Source organism: Silurus meridionalis, chromosome 17 (assembly GCF_014805685.1).
Source record: "Silurus meridionalis isolate SWU-2019-XX chromosome 17, ASM1480568v1, whole genome shotgun sequence".
NCBI lineage: Eukaryota > Metazoa > Chordata > Actinopteri > Siluriformes > Siluridae > Silurus > Silurus meridionalis.
In genome coordinates, this window is record NC_060900.1 from 9,603,972 (window position 1) to 9,628,665 (window position 24,694).

The window sequence follows — 24,694 nt, forward strand, 5'->3', positions numbered from 1 at the left end:
GCTTTGAGACAACGTCCATTGTTAAAAGCGCTATACAAATATTGATTGGATTGAATTGAATTGTGTTTTTGTGCAAAATCTACAGGAAAACGCAAAAGTATAAATGGTTCATGAAAAAGCCTGACAACTGTTTTGACAGACCTTTCCTCACAACGACAACGTTTTCTTGACATTTTCCTATTTTAAATGTTCTTGTAAGTGTATCTGTGACCAAAGCAATTCATTCTCCACTGTCAGTCATTGTGGAATGAAAAACAGCTGTTAAATGCACACTAATATATTTGACCATCTGATCAAAATGCATGAAAAGGGCGATAATGGAAAAGTTTAAGCAACAAAGAGTGTGTTGTAAAAAATCAAATAAAATCCCGCATGTGCTCACAGTGCGCACTTTTTCGGTAGTAGGTCTAAAACTGGATCTGCCTTCCCCTTTATATTCCGCAGGCTTCATCCATAGTTATGAGGTAGAGCACACCCGATAGAAACGCTTTGAAATTTAATTAAATGTACTACTGGGATAAATGTTATACATATGCATGGACAAAATATATTAAAACACGTCAGTGATTCTGATAGAATGTAGACGGAGCGGACAAGACCGTGGAAGCCACTGATGAAGGTTGGCTTTGGGTGAGACACGGGGACATTTAGTAAAAGCTGGAGAAATAGTGGACCAATCGGGAACTCGTATTTTAAAACAATTCCACGTCATTAAAATGAGACAGTGGTCGCAGACCGTGACGTATACCCAGTGGTCGCCATGATAAACTTCATGCGCACGGCAGTTTGGAATTAAATATTACAAAGGCAAGCAACAAGGTGCTTTTCGAAAGATTTCTTAGCAAGTTATTCCCCTCGTCTTTTATCCTGGAAACGGAGTCGGCTGAGGAACAGGACTGGAACTGGGTGCTACAGGTTTGAGGTAACACATGCTAACATACGCTACATACTGTTAGCATTTAGCGAACTCGCTATGGTGACAGGCATGTGTCTCTACTAGTGTTAGTGTTCCCTTCCAGAAAGCGAAGCACATGTTTAGCAAATTTAGGGTTATTAAATGTTTAGTTTAGTTACATCAAATCCTGTGGTATACCTTTGCTAACACCAAACTCCGCTTTAGATAAGAACTTGTACGAATGCATGTTATATAGTTGTAAAGTACAGTTTGTTAATGTTTTCTCTGGCAGGAAAGCTTGAACGTTTTAAAGAACTGCCTATAGACAAATGCTTTCCTGCAAACAAAATTGTAATTGACTCACTAAACAGTGTGTTGGTTTAAACAAAAAGAGCAGAAAAGTCACACTGGAAATGCTATTGAAGTGATTATTATGTTAGTCATGTAAGTGGCTGATTCACTTCAGTAGTGTTTGGACCAATTTATTCTATTCACATCAATGTGCTTATAGCTTGTTTTGATCCACTAATTGTGTTTTTTTTCCAACAAAGTCTTTGGCTTACATTGTTTTTTATTATTATTATTATTTTTTTTTTTTTGCATCTGCGTTCAGTGAGAAATGTACTACTAGTGCCATGTCTTAATATTGCAGCAGAATTTAAACATGTTGAAATAGTGACTTTAGGAGTGAACATGTCTCTGTGTTCTTGTTCTAAACAAGACTAATCACACAGTTACAGGGAATTTTTACTTTACTAATTTTGCAATTCTTGGAAATGGCTTTACAGTGGTGTGCTAGTATAAAGGGTCACATTGTTTAATTTGTGTATAATTGTAATATTTTTTGGGGGGTAGTGTTAAACATGGCTTTGGGGTCTCAGGTTCAACAGGCTCAGTTTACCTTCTGTGAGATTCTGTGCTCGTCATGCCCATGTGGTTTTCCAGTTTCTTCCCCCCTCCTGGTGTTTCATGTGGGGTATATCCCAATTCGCACACCAAGTGTCCATAGAATGGGCTCCAGGTTCACTGCAACCATGGGCAGAATAAGTTAAAGGGAGTGAGTCTCAACATATTGCTTATAACTTAGTCATTTTATTTAATAATTAATGTTACTTATCTATAATATTAATCATTTTAATGTTCTGTTTTCAGAATGTTTTTGTTTTTATGTTAACACTATCCCTGTAGCAACCATTAAATGGTCAGATTTGGCAATCAATTTCTAAATGTTTGTAAATAAAGTATATACCGATTACTACTGTAAATAACCTTTTAAAGATAGGGCATGAAAATATTCAAAAATGTTGCCTTTGTGTGCTGGTCATAATTTTGGTCCCTTTCTGATGATGTGTGAACACCTGGGTCCAAAAGTTTTATATTCGTATTATTGTTGATTTGTTCTCTTTCTAAACCTGGAATAGAAACTTGGTGAAAGAAATTTCTCTTCAGTTTAACTACAGTTATTAGTTTTTTAATAAGCCTTAATATTTGGGTAACCTAAATGGTCACTTTTATAGTTAATTTGGTATGATTATATTTAAATAAGTGCTTTAATACATATTGACGTATCCCCTAATTGTAATTACATGTATATTACATGTCCATATTAACACAATTCTATTTTCAATATCATAAGTTGTGCAAGTTAAGTGCCAGGCTTCAGCCTTTCAGTTTAATGTAAAAGTCATATGCTATTTTGTTTGTTTCGTTTCTTTTTTTTTTTTAAATTGTTGCTACAGATATATGATATTTACAACACGTTAACAATACAAGATCCACTCCCACTGCATTCCATGCTTTCTGTCCTTCATAGGCTGGAGAGGATGCAATCTTACATAATGGCTCATAACTTGGTTTAATCCATATTAACACAATTAAAAAGCATCCATGTTTGCTGAATTAATTTGATTACTTTTGAAGTGGAATAATTAGACATCACTTTCTCTCTCAATGGGGTTTTATGTAACACTGCGTTCTAGTGTCCAATTTACCGTCCCACTTTAATGGAAGCACCTGTACATCTGCTTATTTATGCCATTATCTAAAGTCAATAATGTAGCAGCAGAATGGGGGGAAAAAAAGTAAAATTTAAAAACAAATTTTAAGATCTACCGTTAATGTTTACATCAAACGTCAGAATGTGGGGAAAAGTTTGATCTCTCAACTGTTTTATGGTGGTTGGTGCCAGATGGGCTAGTTTCAACGTTTTAGAAGCTGCTGATCTCCTGGGAATTTCACAAACAATAGTCTCTAGAGTTTACACAGTATGGTGCAAAAACAAACAGGTGTTCCCAGTAAAGTGGGCCGTGAGTGTATGTATGTATGTATGTATGTATGTTAATTTGATGCACATAATGCCCAGACCTGCTTGCAGAAATACATGGTTACAAAAGTATAAATCACGTGTTCGTCTGTTACACAGTTGTCTATATTCTGCCTCTCTGCAGAGATTTTGTAGTGTCTGGCGTCCGTCAAATAAAGCAAATTCCCTTGTACAGCACCATGGTCTGAAAGTGCCGCACTTTATTTTATCGTTTAAACATGTTTGATGTTGAAGTTTCCTACCAGCATACTTGCTCCCCTTTAAGGCTGTTACTCTGCTACTTTATTCTTCCCACAGTCTTATTGCTTTGTACTTAATTCAAACTGCTCTGTTTGTCTTTTTTACCAATCTGTCTCTCTGTATCTTGCAGACCGCATGATGGCGTCTGCCCCCGAAGGCAGCGTGGACTCCAAAGCAGAGCTCACAGCATTGCTGGAGCAATGGGAGCGAGAACAACAAGGCAATAGTCAGGACCTGGTCAACATATTGACCAAGTGAGAGAACTTCCACATGCACGCCATAATATGCACATATAATTTATTTATTTATTTTTGGTCTTTTTTTTTTTCTTCTTCTTCAGAATATCAGAACTTGTGGAGAGGGAGACTGAGGAGTACCACAAAGCTGATCCAGACCCATTTGATGACCGCCATCCAGGTTTTGCATTCTTTTATTAGTTTTTAGTTCTTTCGGTTGGTCCTTCTCCCTTTTCCCCAGTATATTTCTTGATTCTGAATTCTTGACTACATCTCACACACAGTTTTGTTTGTTTTGCCTTTCAGGACGGGCAAACCCAGAGTGCATGCTGGGACACCTGTTGAAGATCTTATTTAAGAATGATGACTTTATGAATGCGGTAAGAGACACACTTCCTCATCCACAGGGGACACATGGCTATTTATCATGGGGGGGGGGTGGTATAAAACCTCCTGACTATGCTTTACAGATCTTAAGGTACTTTAGTTTACTGTACATGTTTATAATTAATAATACTGGTGTCATTTTATATAAAAATGTATATACAGTTGGTGAACTCGTATGTCATGACAAGCAGAGAAGTTCCATTAAACACCGCAGCATGTCGCCTTTTGTTGAACATCATGCCTGGCCTGGAGACTGCAGTGGTCTTTCAGGAGAAGGTAAAGAAGACTTGGCTACTTAAGTTTTTAAGACTTTTTTTTTTTTTTTAAAGCAGAAGGAAACGAAGGACAGGGCTAAGTGGTTAAGGTTGAACTGACTTGCTATTGTCTGTATTGAACCTTTGACCTGAATTTCAAGTTAGATTAACCATTTATTTAACTTTTTAAAAGATAAATGTTTTACAAGAGAGGCCTAACCTAGAATGCAGCAAAGACAAAAAAAAAACATACCAACTTAAAAAAAAAACAAAACACCACCAACTTAACTTGCAATATGTCTGTACAGAAAACTATTCTTAACCAATGTAGGAAGTACAGTAAGCTTTAATTATAATTCTATGATGTTCATTGGGGAGTTAAAGTTAATAAGCCTGCCACTATCACGGCCTCTTGGTCTTAATGAATAATGTGCCTTGTTGATACGTGATTAATGTACAGTCAAGTGAGGCTTTATTTTTGTATTCAATGTTCTTAAAATGAGAACAAATTCAACCTGATGAATGTATACATGTCTTTATGACTAAGCATTATTAAATTACAATAAACTAAATATATTATGCATTATTGATGAGAATGTAGAATTAGAGATTGTCTGACTGATTACAGTTTTGAGCTTTCCTATATTTGCAATCTAGTAGCAAATAGTAATCCTTAAATCATTTGGACTGTATTTAAACGATTCTCAGTTTCTTTAGGAAAGACAGGAAGGAGGTGTAGGAAGTGGTGATCTGGTGTGCATGAATGTCTTGTATCAATGTAAGATATTTTGTGTGTGTTTTTTAGGAGGGTATTGTAGAGCGCCTGTTTAAATGGGCTCGGGAGGCTGAGGAGCCCCTGAGAATCTATGCTACAGGTTTGCTTGCAGGAGCCATGGAGAATCAGGACATTGCTGCCAACTACCGTGAGGAGAACTCTGTTCTGGTCTGTGCCACCTTCACTTGGCACTTTATCATCACACCCAACACACTTCATATAGTTAAGAAATTGCACATTTAGGTTAATTAATATTAATAATAGTAATAATCTTGTTACAGAGCATTAATGCACAGATCAGTAAAAAGTTTAGATTTTACTGTAAAAAGTTGATAGAGAACATATGAGCCTCCAGTCAAAAGAAAATTTAATTTCAGAGATTGTCATACTACGATGTTTTAATGTCTAGCTGTTACTCTGTGCTCTGTTCTGCTTATACATTAAGTTAAAAGTAAACGTTTCTTATCAATATTCGTCAGTAATAAACAGAATCAGAGAATTAAAGAGCTCTAAAAAAAAAAACCGTTTCCCACTTTTACTACTCTAGGTTCCTTTAATGCTACAGAGGCTTAGAGAACTCCAGGAGAAAGAGGCTGAAAGCAGGAAAGACTTCAAACGTAAGAGCAGTCTCCGCAAGAGCATGGAGCCCCTGCTCCCTCTGGATGAGGAAGCAGTGGATGGAAAGTTTTCGCCCAGCCCTACACACAATCACTCAGAAAATAACAGCTTTGGGCATGAATCGGATGACGCGGTTTCACCTGAGCCCAGTTTAACCCAGAAAAGCAGCAGCCGAATCCACTCTGGTGTCAAAGGGGTGATGAAATTGCCAATGCCGCACCAGTCTGATTTGGAGAACCCTAGCGAGGGAGCAAAAGATTTTAGGAAGAGGTTGGAGCGAGAGAATGGCAGAAAGGCCAAACAGAAGCTGAACTTCTCGTTGCCAGACCCAGAGCGCACCTTTAGCGAGTTGTCCAACAGCAGCTGGTCAGAGATGAGCCCATGGGTGATTGGGAACAACTACCACTTGTATCCACTTATACCAGGCATTGAGCAGCGTCTCATTCTTCAGTACCTCACACCATTGGGGGAGTACCAGGAGGTGAGGTTGTGTTTATGTACAACAGTGTTTTTTTTTTTTTTTTGTACATGTACATTTTTTGCAAACTGAGATAATGTTACTGTAACCTATAGCTCTATAGTCAGCTTACCTCATGCAGCAAAAAGGGTTATACGAATATAATAGAAAATAAACCTAATCTAACAAGGAATTCTTAATTAAATAAACAAAATAAACATTCCTAATATTTATAGAAATATAACATCACCTATTATGAAATAGCAAAGCAACTTTATCCTACTGAATTGATTGATATTTGGCATGCTTATACAGAGCTTCAAAAACCACATGCAGTTCAGAAGTTTGAGTGCTCCATTCTGTCATGTTTTTTTTTCCCTCCCAACATGACATGGCAGCTGGGCACCTATACAATAGATATGTTGTTCATGCTTTTTACACGGGTGTGTTGTTTTTTTGGGCAGCTGTTGGCTGTGTTCATGCAGCTTGGTGCTCGAGAGCTCCTCATGCATTACATGGATCTAAAACAGACCAACGATGTACAATTAACCTTTGAGGCCCTCAAGGTAATTCCCTCTATTTGCCAGATCATGTACCAAACTCTTAAAATGCACAAACACTTCTCAAGTATTTATTGTAGTTTGGTTTATTTATTGAATCTTTTAAACTCTGTTCTACTTAATGGACTATTCTTAATGCAAGTATCTCTTGTGTTTTAAGTATCTGGCCTCTCTCCTGCTGCATAAGAAGTTTGCAGCAGAGTTTGTGGCTCATGGTGGAGTGCAGAAGCTTTTGGAAATCCCACGGCCATCCATGGCTGCCACTGGAGTCTCTCTTTGTCTTTATTATCTTGCCTATAACCAAGATGCTATGGAAAGAGTAAGAGATGTTCCATATCAAAGAAAAAAAAATCACTGTAGCGTACATCGGGAAAATAAAATATGTGACTGTTTTTAAATTGTTTACCAGCTCGAAGGGGGTGAAAACAATATCATAGGCACATTTTTTATTAACATTGGTAGGTTGCTTAAATTCTAGGATAGCAGCTTCAGCCCCCTGGACACACTGGCCTCCTGCTTCTGCCATGTATTAAATCCTGCAGTTCATTAAGTGGATGTGGCATATAGTCAGAGCTTGTCATCTCCAATAACTTTTGAGCAATGGATATTCAAGCTGTACACTTTCCTCTGTGAACTTTACCAATAGTAAGAACCGGAAGGCAGAAATTGCTTATTTTTCTTTTTGAAACTTTGTTTAACTTTAATCTTTATTTATTTTTTACTACACCAATTTTTATAGGTTAATTTAATTTTCATTAATGCTGTTGGAACAATATAAAACCATATGTTTAGCTTTGTGATGAATTGATACAAACAGCTATTACCTACTTGTAGTTCTTGCATAAAACTATTGAATTTGCTACAGTCATAATTATTTTTACAGGTGTGTATGCTACCACACTCCCTCCTAGCAGAGGTGGTGAGTTACACTCTGTGGCTGTTGGAGTGTTCTCATGCTTCCGGTTGCTGTCATGCTACCATGTTCTTCTCCATTTGCTTCTCGTTCCGAGCTGTGCTTGAGCTCTTCGACAACCAGGATGGCCTCAGACGTCTTGTCAACCTGGTTTGTATATCCACAAATATTCAATTCATTTTTATTCGTATAGCGCTTTTAACAATGAACATTGTCTCAAAGCAGCTTTACACAGATATAAAATATAAATAGTCTAAAGCTATACGCCTGTTCAATTATAGTTAACTGAGATTTTACCACTTTCAGATTTCAGATCACTTTCAAAGCTAACTTTTTATTAAAAATGCAATGAGTGGAATTCATTTTTATAAATCACATTAATTTATTGTTAACTTTAACAAACTTTTATTGTCCTCAGTTTAAAAATAAAATAATTGTTTGGGTATCATGAGTCACCATGTAATGCAGTGTATAAAAATTTAGTTGTCATTGTTCCCCATAACAGTGTTATGCAGTATGTAGTGCTAATGTATTTCCAAGCACAGTGTTAAAAGTTCTCCACATTATAAGCATGCTACTTTTCTGCTGTTGAAGTATTTTCAGTATTTGAAAGATAACATTGATCTTGTTCTTGCAGCTGGTAATTCATATGCCTAGTACTGGGTCTGATAAAAAGTTATGTAATGTGTGCATGCAGATAAGCACTCTGGAGATCTTGAATCCTGAAGATCAGGGGGCACTGTTGAGCGATGATGAGATTTTCTCTAGCAGGCAGACAGCCAAACACACGTGCATGGCTCTTCGCCGGTACTTTGAAGCCCACCTGGCCATTAAAGTGGAACAAGTGAAGCAGAGTCTACAACGCACAGAGGGAGGAGCACCTATTCATCCCCAGCCTTACTACAAGGTAAAGTCTACAGTAACTATGGACCAATAGTTAGACCATTACTCCTTCTAAAAGCATTTTTTGGTGTATAGATGACAGTATACTCGAGTTTTTGTGTTTCAGCCTTGCTCCTACACTCATGATCAGGTGGTGGAAATGGTAGAATTCCTTATTGAGCATGGGCCTGTGCGCTTGTATTGGGAGCCTGCCGAGGTCTTCCACAAACTGTCCTGTGTACAACTCCTTCTGCAGCTCATCTCCATCGCCTGTGACTGGAGGACATATTACGGCAGGTGAGAAGGAGGATCAGGAATCAAGAAACTCTAAAATGAATTAAGACTGGATTTGTGTAACAAAAATACAAGCTTGAAAAATGTAACTTTTATATGGAATAATTATACAGTAAGTGTTTTAATTATTTAATAATCATTAACTGGCAGGGATGGAATAGCTTCAGGTTCTTGCCGCAATTCATCTTCTGCACAGGAGGGGGCACTAAACCAGTGGTGTAGATTGTGTTACGGCAAATTAGATATATTTCTATTAGAATATATAGTATTATTTATTTATTATTATTATTTTTATTTTATTTTATTATTTTTATTATTATTGTTGAACTTTTCGATCCAGATTGTAATCTTGCAAAAATGTGGAAACTGTGATTCATATGTTTGTTTCAGTATATTTGAAGACTGCAAAAATAAATTAGCAGAAGTTAGAGACTAAATTAAATAATAATATAAACAATTTAATAATAAATATCTGATCTTTTTTTTTCTGTGTAACAATATAACAATTATATCAATTATATTTTAGCAGAAATAAGTCAGCAATTTTTCATACTTGTGTATACAGAAAAACTGTAAATAATATGCAGAGACTTGGCTTAGCTATTAAAATAGCGTACCGGATTTTTGCTAGTTTTTCTATTGGAAATTTGTTACTGTTGGCTAAATTGGGAAAAAAAAAAATATTGAATACTAACATAAAAATGTACTTAATTTAAAACTGATTGATCAGCTTTTGGCAGCTGTGTGTAACACCTGATTTATGTTTGCTTTTATTTTGATAGCTTTGAATTTAACTGTAGCTATTTTATCTGACAGGAGTGACACAGTGCGATATGCACTGGACATCCTCAGTATTCTGACTGTTATCCCAAAAACGCAGCTCCTTTTGGCTGAAAACGTGGCTGTGCTGGATGAAGGAGGCTCTACCATCTCCACAGTAGGTGAGGGATTGTTGATTTAATGTTGTTAATATTCTCAATCATTATTAATGATTGTTTGTAATAATTATAATTATTGTAATGATATGATTTTAGTCTGATTATCACACATTCTCTTATACTGTTTTGGTATAGTAAGGGATTACATCAGTTTATTTAAATGAAATAGAAAGCAAAAGCTGAATAGCACATTTTTCTGTAGTAACAAACTGGAGTTTGCTTTATGCTGATTTTTTTTTCCCAGTGATTTCAGTTTGGTTGTTATTTTTAATCCATTTAAGGCATGAGCATCATCCTGGTAGTAGCCGAAGGTGAAGTGTTTGTGAACGATGCTGAGATCCAGAAGTCAGCTCTTCAGGTGGTGATTAATTGTGTGTGTGCTCCTGACAAGCGCATCTCTAGCATCGGTAAATTCATCTCAGGAGCACCACGACGGCGTCTTCCCCAGAGCCACCGCACCAGTGAAAGCGTCCTAGCCAAAATGTGGAATGTGGTCCAGTCCAATAATGGCATCAAGGTCTTGCTCTCGCTCCTCACAATCAAAATGCCGATAACGGATGCCGACCAAATTCGCGCATTATCGTGCAAAGCGTTAGTGGGTTTAGCACGAAGCACCACCGTGAGGCAGATTATTAGCAAGTTACCGCTGTTCAGCAGTGGGCAGATCCAGCAGCTAATGAAGGAGCCTGTGCTTCAAGACAAACGCAATGACCATGTCCGCTTTTGCAAATATGCTGCTGAGCTCATTGAGCAAGTGTCTGGAAAGCCGCTGCTAATTGGCACGGATGTTTCACTAGCACGGTTGCAGCGTGCCAATGTTGTAGCACAAACGCGCATCACATTCCCTGAGAAGGAGTTGCTTCTGCTTGTCCGGAATCATCTGTTGTCAAAAGGTCTAACTGATACAGCTTCAGCACTAACCAAAGAGGCTGATTTGCCCATGGGCCTTCATTCTCATGCTCATGCCAGCGTAGTACCATTTTCACAAACTGTGTCCACGCCCCCCACACCATCTGCCATCCCACGGACTCCTCGCCTCGCCAATGGCGTGGCAGCACGGCTAGGAGGCCATGCCTCTCATGGGCCGACTTCATCTCTTCATTTACAGCCCCGGCCATCTACCTCACAACCCCCACCCCCAGCCCCTCCTGTGTCATCTCACCACAGCACTGGCTCTCCTCTTGTTGGAAGAATCGTGTTCTCGAGGGAACGGCCATCTACCTATACTGCAGGATTGAAGAAACCACGTGTTTTGAGGCAAAAATCCGACCATGGTGCGTTTAGCCAGAGTCCAGCTATGAAGAAACAGTTGGATCGCCACCTTCCTTCACCTCCAGCTCTTGATAGGTTTGGTGCTACACTTTTTTTATATTAACGGTTCAATAAATATAATTATCAAAAAGATAACTGTATATTTTTTAACACAAGTGACCAAAAAGTGTCCAACATTTGGAGAGTCTTCTTAAAGAGTTTGATTTTGGTTTTTCACACAATTGGCATTCTCAAGCATGAGGCATGTGTTGTTGACATTTTCTCTTTGTAGTATTATAACGGAGTACCTGCGAGAGCAGCATGCTCGTTGTAAAAACCCGGTCACCACGTGCCCCCCGTTCAGTCTCTTCATGCCCCACCAGTGTCCAGAGCCAAAGCAGAGATGCCAGGCACCCATAAACTTTACTGCACGTCACACACGCAGGGTCGCCTATCCAAAATATGGAGGGGTGGATGGAGGCTGCTTCGACAGGCATCTCATCTTCAGCAGGTAGTTTAATAAATAAAGTATATTTTGCCAAGAATATAGTATGTGTGTGGTGTGTATTTGCATAATTCTTTACAATCTAACCAAGGAAATGTGTACTGCTTATAAAAGATTTAATGAATTTGGGTTTTGTTTGTGTGTGTTCATTAAGGTTTAGGCCAATCTCTGTATTCAGGGAAGCAGAGGAAGATGAGAGCGGCTTCATGTGTTGTGCATTCTCAGCAAGGGAGCGTTTCCTCATGTTGGGCACATGCACTGGGCAGCTCAAACTTTACAACGTATTTAGTGGACAAGAGGAAGCCAGTTACAGCTGCCATAGTTCAGCCATTACACACCTTGAGCCATCCAGGGTATGTATACACGACATTACGATTACTTGGATTACTTGGTGCCAAAAATTGATTTGGAAATGGAATTATTGTATATTTATGCTTGCCGAACTAAGTTTCTTAATTATGTTTAATTAACACTGATAGTGTTTAATTGGCACTCATAGACGATTGCTGGAGGTATCAACAAAAATCTATACCGATTTAATAATCTATTGAATCTATTTTCCGGGTTGTGTCTGCAATGGAACAGCTGTCATTATACAGTATGAGAGTTGCCTCTAGAGGTGAATCACTGACACTACATGCTGTTCGTTTTGACCTGTGACTCTGTACCTCATTCATTTTAGTTCATAGTGCATTAACTAAAGTTAAAAGATAAAATGAAAATGAACCTGGTAAATATTGAAATTAACAAACAATAAAGCATTTATTAACTTCGGTTAATGTTACAAATAAAATGTTATTGTAAAGCGTTACTCTTTTACATAAATCCAAACAGTCATGCTTAAAATAGCAATCTTTGAATGCCTTCACAAAGTATCCATTTTAAAATTGATTGATTACGATCCAACCTAGGTATCGGTATCCGTAAAATCCGCTATCGGTCGATAACTGTTTCTTCATTTTTTTTTTTTGTAGTAACAAAAATAATATTTAAAACATTAAAAAGACAAATAAATAATAGCATTACCTGTTTTTCTTTTACCTGTAAAATATTTTTTTTATTTATTTATCCCCCCCTAATCTTCATGTTCATCCTGCTTGCTAATAAACTTCATGATTTGCACATTACATTTATGCGATTATGCAATTAAGAATTTGTCTCTTGCAGGATGGGTCTTTACTGTTAACATCTGCTTCATGGAGTTATCCTTTATCTGCCCTCTGGGGAATGAAATCTGTCTTCATAATGAAGTGAGTCTAACAACACTAAACAAAATCGCTCCAAATGTCTCTATAAACATACCACGCAACACATTTTTGCCTACCCCTGAACCCCCCTCTTTTTTTACACAAAAAAACAAAACTTTTTTTTTTTTTTTATTGGTAGGCATTCCTTTTTAGATGATCATTATGTGGAATTCAGTAAGCTCTCCCAGGACAGAGTAATAGGAACAAAGGAACATATTGCCCATGTAAGAAACTTGCATATTTTGTATGCAAATTTTGAAAATGTTGGAGAGTTAATATTTGAAATAAAAGACCAAAAAAGCTATAATCTTTTGTATATTTACCTATTTATCTTTTTTTCAATGAAACAGATTTATGACATTCAAACTGGGCAGAAGACCCTCACTTTAAACAACCCTGACCTGGCAAACAACTATAAGCGGAATTGTGCTACTTTCAATCCAACTGATGACCTTGTCTTAAACGATGGGGTTATGTGGGATGTGCGTTCAGCACAGGCCATCCACAAGTTTGATAAATTCAACATGAACATCAGTGGCGTTTTCCACCCCAATGGCCTTGAAGTCATCATCAACACAGAGATCGTATCCTTTCAACATTTGTAGTCCTATTTTACTATTAACTACATTTCACATAGATTGTATAAAAAATGTTTTAATCTGAGATGTATCTGAGATTTTCTATAGTATGTATGTTGCATTTCTTTACCTACAAAACCAGTGGGACTTAAGGACTTTCCATTTGCTGCACACTGTACCAGCACTGGATCAGTGCAGAATTGTGTTCAACAACAATGGAACAGTCATTTATGGAGGTAAACATGCTTTAATGTTTCTATGAAACAACTTCTTACAGTGATTTCATTCTCTATGTACAGAATTCCTACTTAACACAAAGCCGGTGTCTGACTGAGCTACAGGAAAGTTTTTGTGATACGCCACACTACCAAATTGTATCAAATGCATGGCTCTTATTATACTGGGTTTTTAGCTTGCCAAAATACAGGTGCCCATAACACTAATCCAAAAGGAGAGCCAGTTCTGAAACAGTTGTCTAGATTGAAAGGCCACTTTAACACTTTTTTGATGTAACTTTTCCGTACTAATGAAGCTAGTTGTTTTGTCATATTAATGGCCAAATGCTATCTTTTAGCCATGCTTCAGGCTGATGATGAGGATGAAATGATGGAGCAGCAGATGAAAAGTCCCTTTGGATCCTCCTTCAGAACCTTTGATGCTACTGACTACAAACCAATAGGTACAAACTTTTATACAGTTAATGAATATGCACTTGCCCCTTTTCTCTTACTTTATATTAGTGTTAAATGTGTATGCAGATACTGAGGTGTGTAGCCAAATTAAATTAAACAGTTGATTTTAAGTCTGTAGTTCAAAACGTCCTACAGCAGAGATTTTGGTATGTTACGATTATCAGGGAACGTTTTCTTTTCTTCTGTCAGCCACCATTGATGTGAAGAGGAACATTTTTGACCTCTGCACCGACACAAAGGACTGTTACCTGGCAGTCATTGAAGTAAGATGTTTGGTTTATTATTTGAAGATTTCTGAAAAGATTAGTTGAAATGATTGGGGGACGGGAGGTTTTGTTGTAATAATAATGAAGCTGTAATAAATTTTTCCCCACATCAGAACCAAGATTCTATAAATATGGACACAGTGTGTCGACTTTATGAAGTTGGCCGGCAGAGACTGGCTGAGGAAGAAGAGGACGAGGAGGATCAGGTGAACAGATCTTGGCCTAATTTTCCTGGACTATGCAATATTTTTTCAATAACATTTTTAAGTAAGATATCTAATACGTTTTTGGAAGAATCTTTGGCTGGATTTGCACATGCTGACTACATTCACATGTTGGATCTCAAGGATATCCTGAAAACCAAATCTTGGTCTTTCTTTTCATTTTCAAAACAACCTTGAAGTATTGCAGCATGAAACTTTTTTTTTTCCCCTCTTGTGCTCACTATTTTACACACAACCAACAGTATTTTTCGATTATATAAACTCGAATATACACTACTTGGTATAAAACATTGTTAAATAAGACCACATGGTGGGAGCATCAGAAATGGCCTTTGTGTACACTATATTGCACCTGGTGCTTGTAGGAGAGGAGCAACTAACAAGATGACTTAAACCCACCTGATTGGCTGGATTTACTTCTGGAAAGCCTGGATTGGCTGGATAGAATTGTATAAAATGAAACTTGATTGGTTTGTTTGCTTTTTCTTATAAGGAGGATGAAGATCAGGAGGATGAGGATGATGATGACTCCGATGACGACATGGATGATCTTGACACAGACCCCCTGATGGCTGAGCTGGAAAATGAGAATAATGGTGAGGAGGAGGAGGAAGATGGTGAGCAGGATTTTTCCCCATCTGATGATGAAGAGGTTGCTCGTCTCCTGGAGGAAGAGGGTGATGACGACGACGATGATGACGACGACGACGACGATGACGACGACGATGACGACGACGAAGAGGATGATTCTGAAGACAACGAGGGAGATGTAGAATTGGTGATGGATAATAGTGAGTTAATGGCTTTTCATTATTGAATTTGGGACAAGTGTAAAGAATGAAAAGAACACGCAGGCATTTTACACTTCTCCAATGCTCATACTTTTTTAACACTTTTTTTTTTTATTCGTATTTCAGCAGATAGCTCTGATAACTCGGATCTGGAAGATGACATAATCCTTTCCTTGAATGAGTGAGCCATGGAGGCAGCAGAAAAAATAGGAAGCACAATCTCATTCATACTGCAAAGGTGAATGCCACTGAGAGAATAGAAGACAAATCCAAAATATGTTGTCAAAGCTGGAAGAAGAGCACTTGACTGGTTCAGTCAAGGATTCCTATACTGAGGAGGATCTACTTGTGTACCAGATTGAAGGGCTCTTTAAAAATTGATATTACTGGAAATGAATGATACAGGATCATATAGTTTCAAGGGTTGCTTGATGATGCAAGTGTTCTAGATTATAAATAAACATTTCAAGAAATAGTTTTCATGAAAAAGTTTCTTAAGTCCCTTAAAGTACTTTTGAAAGTATTCCTTTTTTTAAGAGAACAAAAAAAAGTAGACACTCATTTTAAAATGATGTGTATGACATTTGTCTCTTTTTAATGGTCTGAAACCCACCCATACTGGGTGATTTGTGTGTGTCTGTCAGTCAGTCTGATGCAAAGTTGTTTACCTGATTTGATCTTAAACAGTACATTTCTTTGCCAGGCATATTGCTCCCAGTATGTTTGTCGTTCTGAGTCACCCAATGGTACAAACGCCTTTCCAGAAATCCTCTTTATTGTTTTCACTAAAGTTTGCTCAGATTAGAAAAAATTATTAAAAAAGACGTTTTTTTTTTTAGTTTGCATACTTTGGTATGGGTACAATTTGAAACGTCAGAATCAAGATTAAGCAGAATCAATCCAAGTGCCATTTGCATCAGTGGTCCTCTACCAGCATTTCTTTGTTTTGTTTTTTTTTGCCGTAATATCCACAATTTGATTTTAGGCGATACCCTCCTAAATGTATAGGTCTATTGTACAGAATGTATCAAAGTATTTTTACTATAAACATCCTTAAATGACCCAGCTTTGTGATGTTTGTATCTCATGAATAATGAATAAAGCCTATATGTTCATTTGCATTCTCTGGGAATTATGAAAGGAAATAAAATGTATAATGTGTGCACACATACATGATTGAGAAATTCACATTTGCTAATAGAGGTTATGTTTGTCTTTTTAAATTGTTTAGAAATTTATTAGCCAAATGTATTCATATTTGTAAGAAATATGTATTTTATTTTAGTTTTGTTCACAGGAACAGTTGATACTTTAACCAAGTCCTGTTAACCTGGTGTATAAATGAGGTTGCACATGTAAAATCTTTGACATCAGGTAACATGGATTAAGAAAAGGAAGGAATTTTGAGAACAAACGCAACAGATGGTTGTCGTAAGGAAAGACTTAAATGGATTAGGACTCGTACAAGGAAAAGCACATGCTACCCACTGTGAAATATATTGGTGGATAAGTGATGCTTCGGTGGTAAAGAAAATCTACTTCTAAATCTCATTCAGTGACTTTTCCAAGTTCTATTAAAAAGCTGTGCTTGGAATTGAAGATGTAATAATAAGAGACCCAATTAATATAAATGATCCTTCATGCTATGCAGTCATAATTTCACACAGTGTATGGATAGACTATGATGAATTGTCTACAGCATTGTTCTTTTTAGACGGTGGGAGAAATCAGGAAGGAAACCAAGGCAAGCATTATGCAAGGGGTGTCCGAACCTTTTCACAAAGTCGGTGTGGGTGCAGTTTTTTATTCCAACCAAACAAGTCCACACCAAATTCTCTCTGTTACCCTGCACTATGCAAACACAAGCAATACCTCACAGACTGTAAGATCAAGACTGGACTGGTGAGGTATTTTTGCAGTTTGTGCAATGAATTAATTACAAATAAAAAGCTACAATATATTTGACTAACACCATTTGAAACAACCACATTTTTCATTGATTATTCAAGTGATCAGAAATATTGTCTCAGGTGACTGCCATGTCTTGATGCCCAGGTCTGGCATGTTTGATTGTTGCCTACTATTGGTCTAAGACCTCGTTACCCCTATAAAGACCATTTGTTAAAAAGCCCATACTAATTACAGACCAGAGACCTCAGCATTCTCATGGCAGGGGTGAAAGGATCATGTTCAAAGACTTTGACAGCAGAAATCTAGAAGTTATAGCACATGCTGCGTATCGCTCAGCAGCAGTAAGAATTTGAAGGCCAGTTTCATAAAGAATATACATAAAACTCCATCATGCAGCAAGACAAAAGATAAATTAACACTATTTCCATGTCTGTGCAATGTGGGACTTTTCTCTTACAATGTTCATCTAAATACAGAAACCCTCCTGAGCTGGACTGCAGGAAAAGGGTTAAAGGAAAACTGTAGAATGCAGTAAGTAGTTCATGTATTTGTCAGAGACACAAACTACAGAGCAGTGTGAATAAAATGTTTATTTGTCTATTATTGTAATTATTGTAATGAAGAAAACAAAAAAATTATTTGGATCAATTAATAGTGTACATTTTTCTTTAACAGGCACAATCAACTGTTACTGAATACCTCATGCCAGGAACCCAATAACAAAACACTCTGCTTTTTCACTGAAATCATTCATTCTTAAATTCATTCCTACCCAGTTGCAGCATTGCCAACATTTCAATTACACATTTTTAACATTCTTTTAAACTAATGAGGATCTTTTTATTTGGTCTCTTCCGAATAATTTTCATTTTGCTGTCACGGTCTGTATTTATCGTTTCGGATTTATGCTTTTTTATCTGCTCTTTTTTCTAGAAATATGATTTTTCAAAGTGTCATATATTAATATTAGTCTGACAAATCACTTACATTTTTTTCTTTATAACAAATAAAGACAGATTGCTTATTCTGTGACATCCCATATACATTGTTTTATACAGATTAATAAGCAGAATGCAGGAAGCCATATGAAAGGAAGAATTTCTATTCACCAAATGACCATTTCAACATTATTTCCAAAAAAAAGTTTAATCAAATAAAAACAGCCATACATAAAACAGTCATAAAACAGCCAAGTGAAAATAATTTGCTTTTGCTAATTTGTGATAAACCGGTATTGCTAAGAAGATCTGACACTGTATTTGGGGCATGCTAAGTGTTGTAGGACACAAACTCTCAACAGAAAATGTATGTTGTTTACAATAATTATACCACCGTGAAGTATAACAATATGCGATATAGTAATCATGCCATCTCAGTCATAGGGGATGACAGTTGCATCTATTCTAAGCCTAATAATTGTGAGACAATTGTGAGCATGAAACGATTTAGCAAAATAAAGCCTAAAAATATTGGCTCATTTATTCTATAGCAACAAAATGTAATAATAATAATAATAATAATAATAATAATAATAATTAATGAGCACTAAACCAGTTGTGTCTTGTTTGTTATTTATCTATTGGTTTTAATTGTCTTAATTCATATATTTGCTTAGGCTTATTGTCCTTTTTCTCTCTTTAATTAAATGGCAATAATGTAAAAGGATAGTAATGTTAGATCCTGACCTAGGAAAGTAATTTTAGGACGATATCTTTACTAAGCACTTCTGCAAGTAGCAATGGACAAGTTTGTCTGGTAAATACTTTAAAAAATAACTTTTAATACCAATTTGATCATGACAGTATATTTCATATATTAAAGTGCAGTGAAAATCCTTTAACTTTAAATCAATTCAAGTTTTACACACGCAAGTCTTTATGCAGACATACATACATTGACACACATTCAGTGGCACAAGTCGGATTTAAAAAATAAATAAAATCCAGAATTATGGGATTTCATGAAAATTAAATTTCATCTGTTCGCATGCAGCTTCGTAAATGGGGCCCATTAAATGTAATCCTAAACTGTAAAAAAAATAAAACAACTATAAAATAAAGTAAAAATGGCTAAATTGTAGACAGGCAGCTGTTGTATATATGTGTGGAACATCTTTAAAATACAAACTCAAAAACTTTTAATCTTTAATTTTTTATTTTAATGTTTGCATTTTGTTGGCAAGTTGCGGTAGGAATCCCCCACTCTCTGCATCCTTGTGGTGAGATTGTTCTTAAATGATAAACTATACAGGTATGTTCATCCTGAGTTGTACTCAGAGTTGTACTATATGAGTATAATTGTTGTGAACTAAAGCTTTTGGCACCATTTTTTACTTTTTTTTTTTTTTTTAAGAATACTGAAAATTCATTTGTCAATTATGTTTATGAGCAATGTTGATTCCACTGCTGAAATCGGTTTATTAGAGAGACTTGGTATTTTCCACATCAGTTCTCACACATTTTCTAGCTTTTATATATATATATATATATATATATAATTTTCAGAGGTATCAAAAAAGTATCAAAAACATTAGACTGAATCATTTCAGTTGTTTGATATGGTTATTCCTGTACTAGAACACGTATCTCCTTCTGCTGGTCAGTGTTTCTGAAACATTTAAAACAGAAGGCTAATGCACATTCCAGTTTAATCAGATTCACAAAAAGTACTACATTTTTGGTTTTACAATATAATACTCACATTTCTTAGAAACACTTGTATAATAAACCCCTCTGTTTGTTCGACAAGATCTAGTATATTTCTTTTCCCCCCGCAAGTTGAGCCAGGACACAATTATATACAAGCACAGAAATGCAGTGCCACAATACAACCAACAGAAGGAGAGAAAACTTGTATATAATATTTCAAACTCAGAAAAAGGTGATACAAGTATGGGATGTTTTCAATGTGCAAAGCATGGTGAGACCCTAGTGATAGAACCACACACAAAAAAAATTGGATTATTTATTGGCTACAAAGATTCAGCAGTTTATTAATTCTCACCTTTTGTCGAAAAACCTGTGTTTAAAGAGTTTGGTGGATTCGAGGATTTCAGAGGAGTCTGGGCATTTCTGCAAATTAATTTAGACAGTGATTTGATGAACAAATTTAATGACAAGGTAGCTTTTGATCTGCAATGCATACAAAGGTTAAAGAGATTCTATATTAGGCTGAAATGATCGTTTACACAAATGTCTATCTGCCTATAAGGCTGTTCATGATCCAATTGATATAACCAGTGATTTGCCTTTTATTTTATTTATAACATAGAAACATAATACTTCATAGAAATGTTGCTTCCAGGCAAGTAAAGACATTAAAAAATATCATTATAAAAAAAAAAATCAGAAACATCAACTATACAGACACCAAATGTGTTTAGGCAGTGCCTCGTCTCTGCTCAGGAGCTCTAGCTCACCGTCAGTATGTGGGACATTCCGGGGCAGTAGATGCTTCAGAGCATTTAAGTCTGTCATTTTGAAATACAGTTCGTAAGTATTGAATTTTACCTCTTTCTGAACCTGTACATCCTAGTTACTGCTCTGTAATGAACTGATTTAGACATGAGTCAGAGATTGATGCAAGGTCCAAGTTTTGGCCTGTAAAATATCATGTTTTTTTTTTTTGAGTGCACTGCTCACTCATTCGAGTTACAATAATCCAGCATGCCTTGACATCAAGGGCTTTATTCACACACATAAAAACCAGTCACTTCATCTATTCCATATTTGGACTATGTCTTTTCTTAAAATGTTTACTATGAGCTAGTAGAGACTGTCTAGTTTGCTATTAGGGGGGCACATAGGGTGGTGGACACCTGTAGGCTGTCATATTCTTCGGCCGAGAGCCCCTGCCCTCTAGAGGAACTGTAAAAGGAGGGGGAGGCTGATAAGGAGGAGCACTGGGGTCATCATCACTGAAGGAGATATATTCCTCAAGGATTTGATGGACTTCTCCACAGGCTGAACTTGCATAATGGGGAGGTGACATAGGTGGCTTCTCTTCACGCAAGATTAATGGCATGCTGGAAGAGGGTGGGGATTTAGCATCATCCATCTCATCTGCGAAAATGATAGGTACTCCCTTTTTGATGAAAGTGGCCTGTTCTTCTGTGGTCAATTTTCCACGCCGTTTTTTCCGGTAGCAAACCATTGCAATGAAACCAGCTGTGAGCAGCAGGGCAGCTACGACCACAGATGGAATAACTGTGTGCAAATAGACATCATCGCTGCTGTGCCAGCCTGAGCTAGTTGACGGTGTGACTGGGGATGGCACAGGAAAAGAAATATTCTCTGGTGATACAGGAATGGAGACCTCTCCTAGTGGCAGAAATGAAAACCTTTGGCATTTGTTGGTACCACGAGCCCCAATGTTAATAGGTTTGAACTCTGGCTCCATTGCACTGTAAAAAATAGGTGTGGGATGACCTTGAGCATCTGAAATCCTCAGACACATCTCCTGAATCTGTTCTACTGGACAAGGATTTTTAGGCAAGCTGCTATTGGTCCATTCTACCACAATAGAACCGCTTGAGATATTTCTTAGAGTGACAGAACTGCAGTTGTGATCACCCAATGCAGAGGCAAGTTTCTTGCAAAATAGTATTTTCTTGTGGATATCGTCAGTCAACATTTTAAGTTCTCCTTGAAAGCGAGCAGTAAAAACAACCGGTGCTTGGTCATCAACTGGCCAATGATTTACAAGAACCTCAAAAGCATCCATGGTGCTTGAATTTTCTTTATCTATTGCTATCATTAAAAATTGATGTCTGCCAACATGGGTCTGGTCAGGAAGACCATAGAGAAGCTGACCACTGCTGTTAAATTGTATCCAAAAGCCCTGATCAAGTGGCTGGTAGAGATTCTGTTGCAATGATAGCTGTAACATTTCTGTGTTTCCATCTTCCTGATCAAAGAATGTATTAGCTGGAATCTTCACCTCAAAGTATGTCCCAACCCAAACTTTCACTTCACCAATGGAGTTATGTAACTGAGGCTTTTGGTTTGTCACTGGACTGCTGGAAGATGCATCTGTAGTTTTTGGCTCTTTAGGCATCGGTGTGTTCTTTGCTTTCTTACCCTTTCTCGAGGTGGAGATCTTGGGTCTGCGAGTTGTTGGAGGAGTAACAGAGGCAGTAGGCTCCACATAACCAGGGCGAGTCAGTGTCGGTTGCAGGGTAAGAGTGCTAGTACTGCCCAGGACTTGAGTGGGTAGTGGCTGGCTCAGGACAGGTGTGTAAGCTATCTGATCCCGCATACGGATGGTAGGTTTAACTGGTAAAGGCAAAGGACCACGAGCAGGATTTACCAACAGGTTAGTAGAGGGAGCAATAAAAGGTGAAGCCGGAGCAGGCACAATACGCTCTGCGGGAACTAAGTGAGTGGTTGGAGGAAACTGGGAAGGCACAGGTGTTGGAGTGTTATGGACCTGTCTTCTGATTCGCTTGACCACCTGAGGTTTCTTATTGACAATGTACCAGCCAACCACCGGGTAACCCAGTAGAGTTGACATAGTGCCATCTTTTGCTGGCACCTGGACCCCACTAATATCAGGCAGGTTGCTTTGGTCAAGTGCACAACCCAGTTTCCATGATAACAGAGCACCGTTCTCCACCACCTTCTTTGCGTTGCCTGGTCCAGCCATAAAAGCGGTCATATCAAAAAAACGGTTGTTGATAACTGGCTTGACGCGCATTCGCTCTGGTGGCTCGTTAGCAAAAAGAGTCATTTTCTGCAGCAGCACCAGTCGCTCCCTGGAGTTCATCTTTGTGAGGTCAGCATCCAGGATTATAGTTAGCACAGTGGCTGGCTGGTACCTTGAACAAATACACAGATTTGTTTCATTAAACTGTGTCTGAAGTGCCAACGGAAGAGATTCTATGTCCTGTTGATCCTCTGAGTGTACTGTGATAATGAAGACATCCGGTTGCCGGGCATTGGTGTAAGAGCTACTGCTTAGTTTGGTTCCACTGAGAAGTAGGTGACTGTGAATGCTGCCGTCATGACTTTGTAAGGCTTCTGAAGACAAGCTGAAACGATACAGACCTTTATCCCCCTCTAGTGGTAGACCTTGAAGAAGACATAGCTGACTGTCCCAATAAAGCCACTCGGGGAATGCGGCACTGCCAATGCCAGACAACTGTTAAGAGAAAGAACAAAAAAAGGACAAAATGAAAAACATATATTCATTTAAATACAGTATTTTGCTCTTCAATGTTCTTTTTAATTCTCAGTACAGTTAAATTAGACTAAGATTTTCAAATAAAACTATTTAAATGAATGATTTATATGCTATAAAACATTATTTTGGGGTTGTTTCTGTGAGTGCAGAATTATTAGTGCCCATATTTCTGTGATTACTGTGATTAGGCACACAGTAAAACAGCATTATACATGTTCTGTGTTTTATTTTAAAAAGATGGTGAAGAAGCCTTTGGAGATATCCAATTAAATCAATGCCTTACATGCCCTTTAATAAAACAAGTATGGTCCCTGTCCTGCATTCACGCGTTAATGTGATCGTCATTATATTTTTCCTTTGCAGAATTCACAGCAGCACTGTTCCACTATTTCCATCACAGATTTAATAAAATAAGTTGGTGGGGGATAAACTGAAACTGACTGGCAGAACATGTTTCAGAAGTCATACGGTTATTCCCAATGCTGCTTGTTAAATTATTGAGGTACATCATGTCTACTAAAACACATTAAGCATAGGACCACATCTTTTAAAACAACCAGTCACAGCTTTAATGGAAAATGTAATTTGGTAAATGTTAGGGATAGAATATCCTTGTTATCCCGCCCAGTTACTGGAAAGAAACCCCCACATAAAGCTGTACAGACCTCAAGCCATGGATAGTTAATGAACTGCATTGATATAACAACAAACTTTTTAGGGTGTTGCTGCTGAAATGTTGTCTTTAAACACTCACAATGTCTATGGCGCTACAGTCTTCTGAAACCAGAGGGATCCTCATCCTGAACATCTGGCCCACCACTGCAACAGAGTCCGACACTGTTGACACCCTGGATATTGACGCCTGCACGTCCGAGAGCAGAGTGGAGTGCATTGAGGCTTCCAGTTCCATGACTATGGGCTCTGATGTCCACGACATGGGACATAGCAGAAGGAGCCCCCATACACTTTGCATTATGCAAATCTGATGGCTCATCCTCTTTTACCCTTTTAGCACTTAGGCTAAAGGAAGGCTTGGTTCCTTCTCCTTTCCATCAACTCAGCTGTCTCTCCTCTGTCCTTGATTCCTCAGCCAGTCCTCATAGTATGAGGGGGTCCCGATGTCACATAAGTACAAAATCCTGTGAAGGGAAAGGAAAGGCAAGTTATCAAAAATATTATGGCCTGCTATGAAAATCTGTTTTCAACATTGAATGCTTCCTTTAAAGCACAACAATTTGAATACCAAATAAATTCAACCGAGTCACTTAGTTGAAGCA

General features: G+C 37.5%; 2 protein-coding genes across 4 annotated transcripts in view; one reads left to right on the top strand and one right to left on the bottom strand.

Annotated features, from left to right (window-relative positions):
• Nucleotides 1-715: 715 nt before the first annotated feature.
• On the top strand, nt 716-16,447 carry LOC124400053 (DDB1- and CUL4-associated factor 1-like). 2 transcript variants are annotated; one of them, XM_046871550.1, is made up of 25 exons: nt 716-922; nt 3,589-3,712; nt 3,799-3,875; nt 4,001-4,074; nt 4,244-4,357; nt 5,141-5,278; nt 5,658-6,209; nt 6,650-6,751; nt 6,906-7,064; nt 7,629-7,808; nt 8,356-8,565; nt 8,668-8,837; nt 9,651-9,775; nt 10,054-11,119; nt 11,316-11,534; nt 11,683-11,881; nt 12,696-12,778; nt 12,915-12,999; nt 13,126-13,359; nt 13,496-13,589; nt 13,928-14,032; nt 14,235-14,308; nt 14,425-14,517; nt 15,029-15,326; nt 15,453-16,447. In XM_046871550.1, the coding sequence occupies exons 2-25, from the start codon at nt 3,594-3,596 to the stop codon at nt 15,509-15,511; spliced, it is 4,629 nt and encodes a 1,542-aa protein (XP_046727506.1). In that variant the 5' UTR covers nt 716-922; nt 3,589-3,593; the 3' UTR covers nt 15,512-16,447. The 2 variants fall into 2 exon arrangements, with proteins under 2 accessions (XP_046727506.1, XP_046727507.1); XM_046871551.1 differs by having other exon boundaries at nt 15,456-16,447.
• A 3,740-nt stretch (nt 16,448-20,187) lies between these two features.
• LOC124400463 (dystroglycan 1-like) overlaps nt 20,188-24,694 on the bottom strand; it is an 8,357-nt gene continuing 3,850 nt past the window's right edge. For both annotated transcript variants that reach the window (XM_046872323.1, XM_046872324.1), the window contains exons 2-3: nt 24,172-24,556; nt 20,188-23,375 (exon numbers count right to left, since the gene is read on the bottom strand). In XM_046872323.1, coding sequence (XP_046728279.1) covers nt 21,027-23,375; nt 24,172-24,411 — 2,589 coding nt within the window. In that variant the 5' untranslated portion in view covers nt 24,412-24,556 and the 3' untranslated portion in view covers nt 20,188-21,026. The remainder of the gene's footprint in view (nt 23,376-24,171; nt 24,557-24,694) is intronic.

Coding starts and splice junctions, on each gene's coding strand:
- LOC124400053 (XM_046871550.1), top strand. CDS start 3,594: ATGATGGCGTCTGCCCCCGAAGGCAGCGTGGACTCCAAAGCAGAGCTC. Junction 6,752..6,905: donor TAACCTTTGAGGCCCTCAAG/GTAATTCCCTCT, acceptor TTGTGTTTTAAG/TATCTGGCCTCTCTCCTGCT. Junction 13,360..13,495: donor TCATCATCAACACAGAGATC/GTATCCTTTCAA, acceptor CTACAAAACCAG/TGGGACTTAAGGACTTTCCA.